At 41.2% G+C, this 15928-nt stretch overlaps 1 protein-coding gene across 4 annotated transcripts in view; it reads left to right on the top strand.

Moving 5' to 3' along the window:
* Positions 1 to 15928, top strand: part of LOC124141569 (ATP-citrate synthase-like) — a 76731-nt gene that overhangs the window by 27744 nt on the left and 33059 nt on the right. For all 4 annotated transcript variants that reach the window (XM_046509564.2, XM_046509563.2, XM_046509565.2 and 1 more), the window contains exons 4-9: positions 5649 to 5711; positions 7552 to 7650; positions 8305 to 8396; positions 10075 to 10154; positions 11095 to 11225; positions 11943 to 12061. In XM_046509564.2, the coding sequence (XP_046365520.2) occupies positions 5649 to 5711; positions 7552 to 7650; positions 8305 to 8396; positions 10075 to 10154; positions 11095 to 11225; positions 11943 to 12061 (584 nt within the window). The remainder of the gene's footprint in view (positions 1 to 5648; positions 5712 to 7551; positions 7651 to 8304; positions 8397 to 10074; positions 10155 to 11094; positions 11226 to 11942; positions 12062 to 15928) is intronic.

Here is a 15928-nt window from a genome sequence, read left to right on the forward strand (position 1 = left end):
ACCCTTCACAGCAGTCATCAGTTGTACAGTGACACCCTTCACGGCAGTCATCAGTTGTACAGTGACACCCTGAAACACAGCAGTCATCAGTTGTACAGTGACACCCTTCACGGCAGTCATCAGTTGTACAGTGATACCCTACACAGCAGTCATCAGTTGTACAGTGACACCCTACACAGCTGTCATCAGTTGTACAGTGACACCCTACACAGCAGTCATCAGTTCTACAGTGACACTCTACACAGCAGTCGTCAGTTGTACAGTGACACCCTACACAGCAGTCATCAGTTGTACAGTGACACCCTACACAGCAGTCATCAGTTGTACAGTGACACCCTTCACAGATGTCATCAGTTGTACAGTGACACCCTTCACGGCAGTCATCAGTTGTACAGTGACACCCTGAAACACAGCAGTCATCAGTTGTACAGTGACACCCTTCACGGCAGTCATCAGTTGTACAGTGACACCCTGAAACACAGCAGTCATCAGTTGTACAGTGATAGCCTACACAGCTGTCATCAGTTGTACAGTGACACCCTACACAGCAGTCATTAGTTGTACAGTGACACCCTTCACAGCAGTCATCAGTTGTACAGTGATACCCTACACAGCAGTCATCAGTTGTGCAGTGACACCCTTTGACACAGTAGTCATCAGTTGTGCAGTGACACCCTTTGACACAGACATGTCCCTGGTGTATAGCTTCCTGTAGGTCCCCAGCCTCAACACCCCACACACAGACATCAGCTCCTGGTCCATTCCTCCCTACAAGCCTGCGTGTTGCTCAGGCTGAGACTAAATGGCCTCATTTTGTTTACTTTGACTTGCCAGAGGCTGGTCAAGCAAATATTGATCGGTGATGATAAATAGTTTTCCTCCGCTAGCCTATCAACTTTAGAAACAAGGATAACTTGGTCCTGAAACTTGTCTGACATGACATGTTGCCAGCTTTGACAGTCGGAGTGTGATGGGCAGATGGTATAAGGGAGCTGAAGTTAGAAGTGTATTTTCTGACACAAAATTTGATAAATGGCTGGATGGGAGGGGAAAGAGTAGTTTGGAGATGAACATACTAGTCTTGTTTTATTTTGAATTGTTGGTTTTTATATCTACGCTTACAAACTTGTAAGCATTATCACAAACTTTTGGCACTAAATTATTAAATTTTCGATTCTGTGAGAAACTGTTCTAGGCATCTGCATAGATCTGTTCAAGGCATCTGCATAGATCTGTTCAAGGCATCTGCGTATATCTGTTCTAGGCATCTGCGTATATATTATCTGTCAACAGACATTTCCATGAAGCAGCAATGTATGGAAGGACCAGCTATGGTGTATTTCATTATGAAAGAGATGAGAATACAGATTGCGTTTTTGTTGTAGGTATTTGGGGACAGTTAAATGCTGTGATGCAGGGTGTTTGGAAGTTCCCGCCTCATTTTTTAATCTAGAGCCCCCTAAATGTTTAACACTGAACTTTAGTTTATGAAAAGGAACCCACAGCTTCCAGGCTTAATTCTGGACACTGATGAGTACAATCTTGTGAAAAAGAGAAACTTGCCACTGACATTGAAGTTGAATAAATTTGATGCCTCATCCTTTAGGTAGAAAAGCACAATTCAAATGTCATTTACCATGAACAAGCCCAGACAATATAACCCACTGGCCTTGGGGAAAGTACATGGATGACAAGACTCGGGTTGACTCGTCGGGGTCTTGTTATATTCAGGGAGGACTTGTGGACTTTTACCATAAGGCAGTTGGCAAGTCTGCAGCAAATCATTATTCTCTAACCCTGAAGATGGACCAATGGCCAGCAAGGTCGCTGTCAGATTTGGACCGGCATAATTAAAATTGAATTTGAACCACCACAGATACTGAATGTGTTTTGTAGCGTGAACACAACTCAGGTTGTAGTGAGCTCAAGAGGAGGGGTAAATACTTCAAGTATAAGAAATGTATTGAATTTGAGTGTATTTGGGAAAACAACGTCATAATATCTGCGACATTACAGTGATGACAAAGAGGTCCTTTTTTCAGAGTTCCTATGGGTCATGGAATCCAGAGAAAAATCATGGAATTTAACCTGAGTTTCCCACGAGTGTAAAACAGAAAAGTCATTGAAAAATCATGAAAAAATATTTTTAGACTAATGTTTTTTTCTCGTGATAAATCAGTGATAAGCAAATTAATACCTCGACCAAAGAGAAAGCGAAAGTTTAAATCAACTGAATAAAGTTGATTTTGTTGCTTATATATCATAGAAAGCTGGCATAATACTCAAGGAAAATTCATAGAAATGTGCCAGGCTAATCGAATATGAACCCTGTTGGTTTAGGTGCTCCCTGGAGTCAAACAAATCTCAAGGGCCCCAAGACCCACCTCAATTGACCCGTGAAGATTTCGGGGTAGAATTGGTCTTCAGCAACCCATGCTTGCCGTAAAAGGTGACTCTGCTTGTCGTAAAAGGCGACTAACGGGATCGTGTGGTCAGGCTCGCTGACTTGGTTAATGCATGTCATCGATCCCAATTGCATGGATCGATGCTGGTGATATTAATCACTGGATTGTCTGGTCCAGCCTCTATTATTTACAGACCGCCGTCATATAGCTGGAATATTGCTGAGTGCGGCGTTAAACAACAAACCAACAACACCAACCAACAACACCCACCTCAATTTCTAACCCTACATAATCTTGCCTTGTCATCACCATGACCATTGTGACAGAGGTGACCTTCAGGGGTCATTGCAGAGTGCTGGCTCTCTGAACCCAAGAAGCCTTGGATAAATCCATGCATCCAACATAAAGCATGAGATCTTCCATGCATGAGACTCCGAGCCAGGCTGTGCTTGCCGCAGTTGGCTTCCACATACCGGCGACCGGCCATTGATTCCTGGTCGTCATCCAGCTGTTTTCTCCCATCATGTTAAATTCTGTTATTGTTTCTGTGACGTCATGGCCTATGATCTGTCTCAGCAGCTGTCTGGTATATTCTATATATACCGGTAGGTTACCTTGGCCAGACATATGTATCTTCTATTTCACATTTCAATCAATAGGCCAAGATGTCAATATTGTTCCTTTGATAAACATCTGAGATTGTCACTGTCTGATTATTAATTGATAAAAGAAACACTTTAATTATGTGATCAATAGTATCTGCAGGAAAATTTCAAATGAACATTTTTACACATAGGCATTTATTATCCAATAACATTATCAAACTTTAAGCTAGCAAGAACAAAGACATGGCTCCTATGTTTTATTGTGTCGAAAGAAGCAACTTACTGGATCGGGTGGTCAGACTCGCTGACTTGGTTAATGCATGTCATTGTTTCCCATTTGTGTAGAGACCCGTGAAGATCTGGGTTAGAATAGGTAATCAGCAACCCATGCTTGTCGTAAGAGGCGACTAATGGGATCGGGTGGTCAGGCTCGCTGACTTGGTTGATGCATGTCATCGATCCCAATTGCGTGGATCAATGCTCATGATATCAATCAATGGATTGTCTGGTCCAGACATGATTATTAACAGACCGTCATATAGAGGAAATGTGTCTTAATTATTTAACTGTTTGTAAATCTTTATAATTAGGTCTGAGAGAAAAAAGCAATAGGCCAAGAGCTGAAGTCAGAAACTAATGACCTTTACCCTGACCTTGACAGAATGAATCTATTTCCAGCTAAGCACTAGTTGTTTAATTATCCTGAACCTTGTCATTAATAACGATTGTTCCTCGTGTGACAATGCCTCCTAAACTGTGTGCTTCTTGTCCAGGAATGTTTCATGTTTTGCTTCATGTATTATTGATCAGGAATTCACCAAGCCTTCCGTAATTGGTGCTGATTATTACCGTTTACCATACAGAACTATTGATCACCAGTTCCTTCCGTCAACCTGTCGTGGGTAGATCATTATGCTGCCATTGAAAATTATGATGCCGGCTTGAAGCTGTGATTATTAGATTCATCCAACGGTTATTGATTTTGTAGGTTTTGTCAGAGAACATGCATCATTACGAAGTGTATACTGAGAGACATGCTCCATTTGCCATGTATACTAAGAGATTTGTAAAGATTTCTCATCTCATAATACTCATAATCGCAGAAAGTTGGTGAAAATAAGTACATGTAGTCTGAAACCTCTGCCTCAGCTCTTCCACCACGTAGCTCTGTCCTGTTTCACATCAGGTTAATTTTGATGCGACTAGATTTTGATTGCTTGTTTGTTGTTGATGCCACACTCAGCATTATTTCAGTTATTTGAATGCGGTCTGTAAATAATTGAGTCTGGACCAGACAATCCAGTGATTGGCATCATTCGCATCAATCCACGCAAATGGGATAGGATGACATGCATCAACCAAGTCAGCAAGTTTGACCACCGATCCCGTTATTCGCCTCTTACAACAACCATAGTTGCCTTCAACAGCAAGCATGAGTTTTCTAATCTTCACGGGTTAAATATGTTTGTGAGGCAATTTAGTTATGCTGGCTAGGCACCAGGGTTCATTTGCACAAAGCAATCTTTGCGCTAAGATGATCGTAACTCCCTTACTTTAACATGGGCTTACAATAGTCGTCACGCCAAGATCGCTTTGTGCAAGTGGGCCCGGATTTTATGGTTTATGGTAAGGCTACTGTGTCAAGCTCAGCAGTGGTGAAGGAACTCTGATGTGTCTGCTGACACGAAACTAACCTGCAGACAGTTTTATTACAAAACAAGATTCTTCTATATAGACACATCTTTGAACAGAATTCTTATTCAAATTGCACTGGAGTAATATTGTATCAGGCCCAATTCCTTATTGTGATTTTTGCACTTAACTGTTGAAAGTCAGTGATAAACTACGAGAACTTAGGTCATCAGCACTAATATCACTTCCCGTTCTTTGTCCACCAAACAACCAGCCTTTTGATGGTAAGGGCAGCCCCCAATAGGGGTCAGAGGTCACATAATTCCTTGTGCAGAGTTACACCCCTTTGTTGGGACAAACATCTGAAAATTACAGGTTCGAATCCCAAATTTAACCTGATCATGATTCTAGGTTTTCAGCACCATACTTGTGCTGGTGGGTTTCACCAACGTGGTGCAAGTCAAGGATCTCCAGCATCATGCTGACACGCCCTGACCTAACAGAAATACTGGTCAATGAATTGCTGCATTAATTTAAGAAGTAAAGCATTTGTGTCACAACAGATTTCAGACCTGATGTTTCTCCAGCCTGACTGCTTGCTGCCGAGTCCCATCGATGCCCATTTGATTGATATTTAGGAGGGGACACGGGTGCCCCAGTCGTCTAAGGTACTGCGATTCTCTGTGCAGAGTTGCGTCCCTTGGGCATGCCAGAAACCTATGATTGTGGGTTCGAATCCCGGTTGGCCCCGATTATGTTTCTAGGTTTGCCAGCACTATACCCGTGCTCGTAGGTTTCACCGAAGTGGTAAACATCTAAGACCTGCATCAGTTCGGGCTTTCCTCCCACATTAAGTTGACTAGCTGTGATATAACTGGAATACTGTTAAAAGCGGCGTTAAACCCAACTCACTTACTGTACAGGCCAGTGCTCAGGTAAAATGTCAACTGATTCATTCGTCACACGTCTTATTGGTAGTTACAACATTGTTCTTTTTCTTTCACAGATTGGTGCTTCAACAGGAAAACTGAAACATTTTGTCATCGAACCGTTTGTAGCTCATCAACAGGTAAATACAATCTCCCCATGCTCAGGTTTAGATAGTGACTTCCCAGCAACTATTTATGTATGTGATAAAAACATTACATATTGTCAATAAAAATGACAGCTTGTTCATTGTTTCTGAGGGGGCATGGGTGGCCCAGTTGTCTAAGGTAACACCATTTGCTGTGCAGAGTTGCATCCCTTTGGCATATAAGAAACCTATGGTCGTGGGTTTGAATCATTGAGTTCTAGATTTGTCAGCACCATACCTGTGCTGAAGGGTTTCTTTCACTAAAGGGGGCGGTCGGGTAGCCTAGTGGTTAAAGCGTTCGCTCGTCACGCCGAAGACCCGGGTTCGATTCCCGACATTGGTACAATGTGTGAAGCCCATATCTGGTCTCCCCCGCCGTGATATTGCGAAAATATTGCTAAAAGTGGCGTAAAACCATACTCACTCACTCACTCTTTCACTAAAGTGGTAAACATTATCATCTAAGACCTGCATCACTCCAGGCTTTCCCCCCTCATCAAGCTGACTCGCCGTGATATAACTGGAATATTGATAAAAAAAGCATTAACCAAACTCACTTATTATTTCTACGTACTGAACATGATATGACATAACGTCTGATTTTATTTAGCTACTTGAGAAATAGAACTGACGCGAACATCTTGCTGGACTGTACTTTGTTTGTTTCTGTCTTTCTTGGTGTAGGATTTGGGTTTCAGTGTTATGGCCGAGTTTGACAGTCACTTTAACATGTCTTTGTCCGAAAGAAACCCTTTCCAGTTGCATACCTTGGCGGATTAATTTGTACTGATAATTGTTGGTTTGACACTATTGTTTCTGTCCTTAATTATGTGTAAAACATTAACTTGTAATCGAATGAGGATGAGTGACTACTTTAGAGAGATATCAGAATTCAAACTTGGTGCCTTTGGCAGCCAAATTGGGGGGAAAACGTTACATTCAAAATTGGATATTTTTAATGTTATTTTCATAAATACTGAGGAAAGGTAATAAATTCCCTCTGAGCAGGGTCCTGTTTTACAAAACAATTGTACCGTTACGACTGTCGTAAGTCTATGTTAAACTATGGGAGTTACGATAGTCGTAGCCTTACGATAGCTTTGTAAAACGGGAGCCTTGTCTAGATAAATCCCTGGATATCACATTCATCACAAAGGGCAACTCCTCCATCTGCCTTAGCAGCGATAGAAATTAGCACTGGTTCTGTCGACCTTGCCAAACTGCCCAATAGTTAAGGTATCATAAGGACTATTAGAAATTTGCCATTTTTAAGGGTTTTGCTGTATGTTATCATATTAAAGACAGGTGGACTAAAAATGTTAGTCTCTACAGTTGGTCTTAGGACCAAATACTTGAGTTCCACAGACAGCGTGTCAGTGCAAGGAGTTAACGTAACAGCACTTTCCACTCTCCACTCAATGCCCATGAAACCACTGCCCAGTCATCAGTGTAACTCCCATTGTACATGCAGCTCAAGCAGCGTTGACGTGGAGGTTTGGAGTACAATATTGGATGTAATTGTACTACGCATGACCCAAATGAAGAACACCCATTGTATCGTATTAGCTGTGATCTAATTTGAGAAATTTGATATTGATTTCCCAACAACTTCTTTCTTGTGTATGTGATAAAAACGTTTGATATTATTCAATAAAATGACAGATGTTCATTGTTTCTACATAATGGATAGCATATGCTACAACTTCTAAATTCTTATAAGAGTTACTTGGAGACTATGAACTGTTGTGAACATGTATTTGAACTGTTGTGAACATGTATTTGAACTGTTGTGAACATGTATTTGAACTGTAATTTATGTTTGTTTGTGTTTCAGAATGAAGAATTCTATGTTTGTATATTCTCTCACCGATACGCTGACTCCATTCTCTTCCACCACGAGGGAGGAATTGACATCGGTGATGTGGATGCGAAGGTACAATCCCTGAAATGGTCGACAACTCTCATTACTCTATAGATTACATAGACTTATTGCTATCATAGCTCAACAAACACGTAGTGGATCTTGGCATTATTAGCTAACCTTCCCAGAGATTACCTTGAAGGTTTCTGGGAGAGTTAGCATGTTGCCTGAATTGTGATCACCCAGATCCCATTGTGACCATCCAATTCCCATTGTGACAATCAGTTCCCATGTGACCACCCAGATCCAATTTTGACCACCCAGATCCCATTGTGACCATCCAATTCCCTTTGTGACCACCCAGATCCAATTGTGACAATCAGTACCCATGTGACCACCCAGATCCTATGGTGAAAATCAGTTCCCATTGTGATGGCCCAGTTCCCATTGTGACCATCCAGATCCTACTGTGACCACACAGATCCCATTGTGACCACCCAGATCCCACTGTGACCATCCAGATCCCATTGTGACCACACAGATCCCATTGTGACAATCAGTTCCCAATGTGACCAAACAGTTCCCATTTATGGTGTCATGAATCCCTTCTCATGGTTGTAACTATGTGGTATGCTTGTTCCAGCCTTATTTATTGCAATGATAAATCTGAAATATTGCAGCGTAAAACAACATTCAGTCACTCCTGTTTCTGTGTCTTACTCTTAGGCTGTCAAGCTGGAAGTACCTGTCGGGAGTGACCCCACCGCAGACAGCATCAAGTCACAACTGCTTTCCAAGGCCCCAGCTGGTGCACAGGGGTATGTAATTGGGAGCCCATGTCGGAATTAACCCCTTGTAAGGCTAGAACTCCCTCCACATTGTTTACTGCCTCCGTGGTCTAGTGGTAGAGCGTCTCCCCGGAGAGTGGAAGGTCAGGGGTTTCATCCCAGACCTCACCATAACATCAAAAGTTGTTAAAAGATGGTACTTGTTGTTATCCTGCCTGGCACTCTAAAAACAAGGTGCAATAATCTTGGATGCGACGTTTAACTCTATTTCACCTCTTTACTTTCCACATTGCGATCTTGGCGCTAAGACAATTGTAATTGCAGTAATTGAACATAGACTTGGGACAATCCTAGAGCTAAGGTCAATTTGTTGAACAGGGCCCTTGCTTGTTAATGCATGTTTGATGTGTGTGCCTTTTTTTAATAAAACCATGTCGGTAGGGAATGTTCACGTGGTCAGGCCGGAGTGAATGTTCATGTGGTGTGAATGTTCACGTGGTCAGGCTGGAGTGAATGTTCACATGGTCAGGCTGGAGTGAATGTTCACGTGGTCAGGCTGGAGTGAATCTTCAATAGGTCAGGCTGGAGTGAATGTTCACATGGTCAGGCTGGAGTGAATGTTCACATGGTCAGGCTGGAGTGAATGTTCACGTGGTCAGGCTGGAGTGAATGTTCACGTGGTCAGGCTGGAGTGAATGTTCACATGGTCAGGCTGGAGTGAATGTTCACATGGTCAGGCTGGAGTGAATGTTCACGTGGTCAGGCTGGAGTGAATGTTCACGTGGTCAGGCTGGAGTGAATGTTCACATGGTCAGGCTAGCGTGAATGTTCACATGGTCAGGCTGGAGTGAATGTTCACGTGGCCAGGCTGGAGTGAATGTTCACGTGGTCAGGCTGGAGTGAATCTTCAATAGGTCAGGCTGGAGTGAATGTTCACGTGGTCAGGCTGGAGTGAATGTTCACATGGTCAGGCTGGAGTGAATGTTCACATGGTCAGGCTGGAGTGAATGTTCACGTGGTCAGGCTGGAGTGAATGTTCACGTGGTCAGGCTGGAGTGAATGTTCACGTGGGGAGGCTGGCGTGAATGTTCACGTGGGGAGGCTGGAGTGAATGTTCACGTGGTCAGGCTGGAGTGAATGTTCACGTGGTCAGGCTGGAGTGAATGTTCACATGGTCAGGCTGGAGTGAATGTTCACGTGGTCAGGCTGGAGTGAATGTTCACATGGTCAGGCTGGAGTGAATGTTCACGTGGTCAGGCTGGAGTGAATGTTCACGTGGTCAGGCTGGAGTGAATGATCACGTGGGGAGGCTGGAGTGAATGTTCACGTGGTCAGGCTGGAGTGAATGTTCACATGGTCAGGCTGGAGTGAATGTTCACGTGGTCAGGCTGGAGTGAATGTTCACGTGGTCAGGCTGGAGTGAATGTTCACATGATCAGGCTGGAGTGAATGTTCACATGATCAGGCTGGAGTGAATGTTCATGCGGTCAGGCTGGAGTGAATGTTCACATGATCAGGCTGGAGTGAATGTTCATGAGGCCAGGCTGGAGTGAATGTTCATGTGGTGTGAATGTTCACGTGGTCAGGCTGGAGTGAATGTTCATGTGGTGTGAATGTTCACGTGGGGAGGCTGGAGTGAATGTTCACGTGGTCAGGCTGGAGTGAATGTTCACATGGTCAGGCTGATAATGTGGTGTTGTCGTTCCAGTGCCCTGACCAAGTTCATCCTGTCCCTGTACAAAGTGTATAAAGACCTGCACTTCACCTACATGGAGATCAACCCTCTGGGTAGGTAGCACTGATATTGCTGCTGTCATTTACCTTATGTCATCACTAGAGAAATGGTAACTTGTTTGGAAGGAAATATGTTTTATTTCCTACATAGGGTTAGAAATGACTGAGTACATAAAAATCGTTTGTGCACTTGCGCAAAGACTATTTTACACACACTAGTGTTTTGTTGACATCAGCTGAATCCTATTATTATGTTAGGTTGGAAAGACGTCACACTACAAACAACATCATAGCTGAAGGTTGTTGACGTCATTTGACAATTGTGGTTTACTAAGATGGCGGTCGTGATGAGTGCATTTTTCTAAAGGGGAGTTCAAAAGGATTAAGAATTAAGGGTCATCAAGGAATCATTACATTTGCATGTGTATCAAACTGATTTTACAGAATTTGTGTTAGAAATCATATATTAGTACTATTACTGTCACTCTTCGGGAAATGGAAGTATGTGTATTTTGACACTCATGCTTGTATAATAATCTGTATATGCCCTCTGTGGGGATGCCGAAATATAAAAGATATACTAGAAAGCCTATTTTCAATCATACAATCAAACACAGTAGTTGAAATGGGTTTTTTAAGTAAATAGATTTCTTTCATGACTTGGTTTTGTTGTTGAAATATCCTACTAGGAGGGGTGGGGTTTGAGGGAAATAGGATTAAAATAAAAAGATCATACAGATTATTTCTTGTTCTGCAAAAACATATCTAAATGTTTTCACATGTGGACAATGTTTAAGTAAACCAGTCTTTTCCGCCTTGCGTATTATATGCATGTTTTGTTGGGAAGGGTATCAAGACCTAAGTTTTCATTCTGATTTTGAAATTTGGCAGGCCAACTCCTATAATTCTTTCCTTGGTGATTTTATAATTTTTGATGTCTAAATGTCACATGCTATTTGTCGTGCCTGACCTTGCTCTGTTTTCTGTCGTCCAGTCATGACCGAAGGCAAGATCTACATCCTCGACCTGGCGGCCAAGATTGACCAGTGTGCCGAGTTCCTGTGTAAATCCAAGTGGGGGGAGTTGGAGTTCCCCCCTCCATTCGGCCGCGACGCTCTTCCGGAGGTAACACTTCCTTCAGGGAGGCCCTGCAGATAGTGTTCAAGCCCCTTGGCTTCTCTTAGACTTGTACAGTTTGGACACGAACTCTTTCCCTAACATTCCTACGATTCACTTGTTTTATAATTTGGTTCCTATAATTATGCTAATAAAGATGAAGTGTATTTCCTATAGTGAGTGAGTGAGTTGGGTTTAACGCCGCTGTTAACAGTATTCCAGTTATATCGCGGCGTGTCAGCTTAATGTCGGAGGAAAGCCCGAAGTGATGCAGGTCTCGACGTTTACCACTTCGGTGAAACCCACGAGCATGGGTATGGTGCTGACAAACCTAGAAACATAATCGGGGCGACCCGGGATTCAAACCAACAATCATAGGTTTCTGGTGAACAGTGAATCGTGGCGCCCTAGAAGACTGGGCCACAAGTGCCCCCGTATTTCCTATATAAAACCTAGTTGTAATCTTTTTAACCCTAACCATTTGATCAAAATAAACATAGCCATGACAGTCATCATCTGTATAAACTATGGTACGGCTACAACACTAAGCTAACACCACTATGGTATAATCTCTATTCAGTTAAGAACTGTTGACTATATTTTGTAATCTACTAAGATGAGCAGAAAAAAAGTATTTTCGAACATGTTTTAAAGTAGCAGTCAGATCATGATAATTGCAGTGATAACACTGGTATCTTGTGACATGGTGTTGTGGCGTGTCGACAGGAAGCCTACATCGCGGACCTGGATGCAAAGAGCGGGGCGTCTCTGAAGCTCACTGTCCTCAACAGGAAGGGGCGGATCTGGACCATGGTGGCTGGGGGCGGAGCCTCCGTCATATATGCGTATGTATACAGACACAATACCTCCCTCTGTTGTATAAACATATGTATACAGACACAATACCTCCCTCTGTTGTATGAACATATGTATACAGACACAATACCTCCCTCTGTTGTATAAACATATGTATACAGACACAATACCTCCCTCTGTTGTATAAACATATGTATACAGACACAATACCTCCCTCTGTTGTATGAACATATGTATACAGACAATATACCGCCCTCTGTTGTATGAACATATCTATACAGATACAATACCTCCCTCTGTTGTATAAACATATGTATACAGACACAATACCTCCCTCTGTTGTATAAACATATGTATACAGACACAATACCTCCCTCTGTTGTATGAACATATGTATACAGACAATATACCGCCCTCTGTTGTATGAACATATGTATACAGATACAATACCTCCCTCTGTTGTATAAACATATGTATACAGACACAATACCTCCCTCTGTTGTATAAACATGTATACAGACACAATACCTCCCTCTGTTGTATAAACATATGTATACAGGCACAAGACATCCCTCTGTTTTATAAACATGTATACAGACACAATACCTCCCTCTGTTGTATAAACATATGTATACAGACACAATACCTCCCTCTGTTGTATAAACATGTATACAGACACAATACCTCCCTCTGTTGTATAAACATATGTTTACAGGCACAAGACATCCCTCTGTTGTATAAACATGTATACAGACACAATACCTCCCTCTGTTGTATAAACATATGTATACAGACACAATACCTCCCTCTGTTGTATGAACATATGTATACAGACAATATACCGCCCTCTGTTGTATGAACATATGTATACAGATACAATACCTCCCTCTGTTGTATAAACATATGTATACAGACACAATACCTCCCTCTGTTGTATAAACATGTATACAGACACAATACCTCCCTCTGTTGTATAAACATATGTATACAGGCACAAGACATCCCTCTGTTTTATAAACATGTATACAGACACAAGACATCCCTCTGTTGTATAAACATGTATACAGACACAAGACATCCCTCTGTTGTATAAACATGTGTATACAGACACAAGACACCCCTCTGTTGTATAAACATATGTATACAGACACAAGACATCCCTCTGTTGTATAAACATGTGTATACAGACACAAGACATCCCTCTGTTTTATAAACATGTGTATACAGGCACAAGACATCCCTCTGTTGTATAAACATATGTATACAGGCACAAGACATCCCTCTGTTGTATAAACATGTGTATACAGACACAAGACATCCCTCTGTTTTATAAACATGTATACAGACACAATACATCCCTCTGTTGTATTAACATATGTATACAGACACAAGACATCCCTCTGTTGTATAAACATATGTATACAGACACAAGACATCCCTCTGTTGTATAAACATGTATACAGACACAATACCTCCCTCTGTTGTATGAACATATGTATACAGACACAAGACATCCCTCTGTTGTATAAACATATGTATACAGACACAAGACATCCCTCTGTTGTATAAACATGTATACAGACACAAGACATCCCTCTGTTGTATAAACATATGTATACAGACCCTATACCTCCCTCTGTCGTATAAACATGTATACAGACACAATACATCCCTCCGTTGTATAAACATGTATACAGACACAAGACACCTATCTGTTGTATAAACATATGTATACAGGCACAAGACATCCCTCTGTTGTATAAACATATGTATACAGACACAAGACATCCCTCTGTTGTATAAACATATGTGTACAGACACAATACCTCCCTCTGTTGTATGAACATATGTATACAGACACAATACCTCCCTCTGTTGTATAAACATATGTATACAGACACAAGACATCCCTCTGTTGTATAAACATATGTATACAGACACAAGACATCCCTCTGTTGTATAAACATATGTATACAGACACAAGACATCCCTCTGTTGTATAAACATGTATACAGACACAATACCTCCCTCTGTCGTATAAACATGTATACAGACACAAGACATCCCTCCGTTGTATAAACATGTATACAGACACAAGACACCTATCTGTTGTATAAACATATGTATACAGGCACAAGACATCCCTCTGTTGTATAAACATATGTATACAGACAATATACCGCCCTCTGTTGTATGAACATATGTATACAGATACAATACCTCCCTCTGTTGTATAAACATATGTATACAGACACAATACCTCCCTCTGTTGTATAAACATGTATACAGACACAATACCTCCCTCTGTTGTATAAACATATGTATACAGGCACAAGACATCCCTCTGTTTTATAAACATGTATACAGACACAATACCTCCCTCTGTTGTATAAACATATGTATACAGACACAATACCTCCCTCTGTTGTATAAACATGTATACAGACACAATACCTCCCTCTGTTGTATAAACATATGTATACAGGCACAAGACATCCCTCTGTTGTATAAACATGTATACAGACACAATACCTCCCTCTGTTGTATAAACATATGTATACAGACACAATACCTCCCTCTGTTGTATGAACATATGTATACAGACAATATACCGCCCTCTGTTGTATGAACATATGTATACAGATAAAATACCTCCCTCTGTTGTATAAACATATGTATACAGACACAATACCTCCCTCTGTTGTATAAACATGTATACAGACACAATACCTCCCTCTGTTGTATAAACATATGTATACAGGCACAAGACATCCCTCTGTTTTATAAACATGTGTATACAGACACAAGACATCCCTCTGTTGTATAAACATGTATACAGACACAAGACATCCCTCTGTTGTATAAACATGTGTATACAGACACAAGACACCCCTCTGTTGTATAAACATATGTATACAGACACAAGACATCCCTCTGTTGTATAAACATGTGTATACAGACACAAGACATCCCTCTGTTTTATAAACATGTGTATACAGGCACAAGACATCCCTCTGTTGTATAAACATATGTATACAGGCACAAGACATCCCTCTGTTGTATAAACATGTGTATACAGACACAAGACATCCCTCTGTTTTATAAACATGTATACAGACACAATACATCCCTCTGTTGTATAAACATATGTATACAGACACAAGACATCCCTCTGTTGTATAAACATATGTATACAGACACAAGACATCCCTCTGTTGTATAAACATGTATACAGACACAATACCTCCCTCTGTTGTATGAACATATGTATACAGACACAAGACATCCCTCTGTTGTATAAACATATGTATACAGACACAAGACATCCCTCTGTTGTATAAACATGTATACAGACACAAGACATCCCTCTGTTGTATAAACATATGTATACAGACCCTATACCTCCCTCTGTCGTATAAACATGTATACAGACACAAGACATCCCTCCGTTGTATAAACATGTATACAGACACAAGACACCTATCTGTTGTATAAACATATGTATACAGGCACAAAACATCCCTCTGTTGTATAAACATATGTATACAGACACAAGACATCCCTCTATTGTATAAACATATGTGTACAGACACAATACCTCCCTCTGTTGTATGAACATATGTATACAGACACAATACCTCCCTCTGTTGTATAAACATATGTATACAGACACAAGACATCCCTCTGTTGTATAAACATATGTATACAGACACAAGACATCCCTCTGTTGTATAAACATATGTATACAGACACAAGACATCCCTCTGTTGTATAAACATGTATACAGACACAATACCTCCCTCTGTTGTATAAACATATGTATACAGACACAAGACATCCCTCTGTTGTATAAACATATGTATACAGGCACAAGACATCCCTCTGTTTTATAAACA

This window comes from Haliotis rufescens, unplaced genomic scaffold (genome assembly GCF_023055435.1).
Source record: "Haliotis rufescens isolate VD_foot unplaced genomic scaffold, xgHalRufe1.0.p SCAF_46, whole genome shotgun sequence".
Taxonomy (NCBI): Eukaryota; Metazoa; Mollusca; class Gastropoda; order Lepetellida; family Haliotidae; genus Haliotis; species Haliotis rufescens.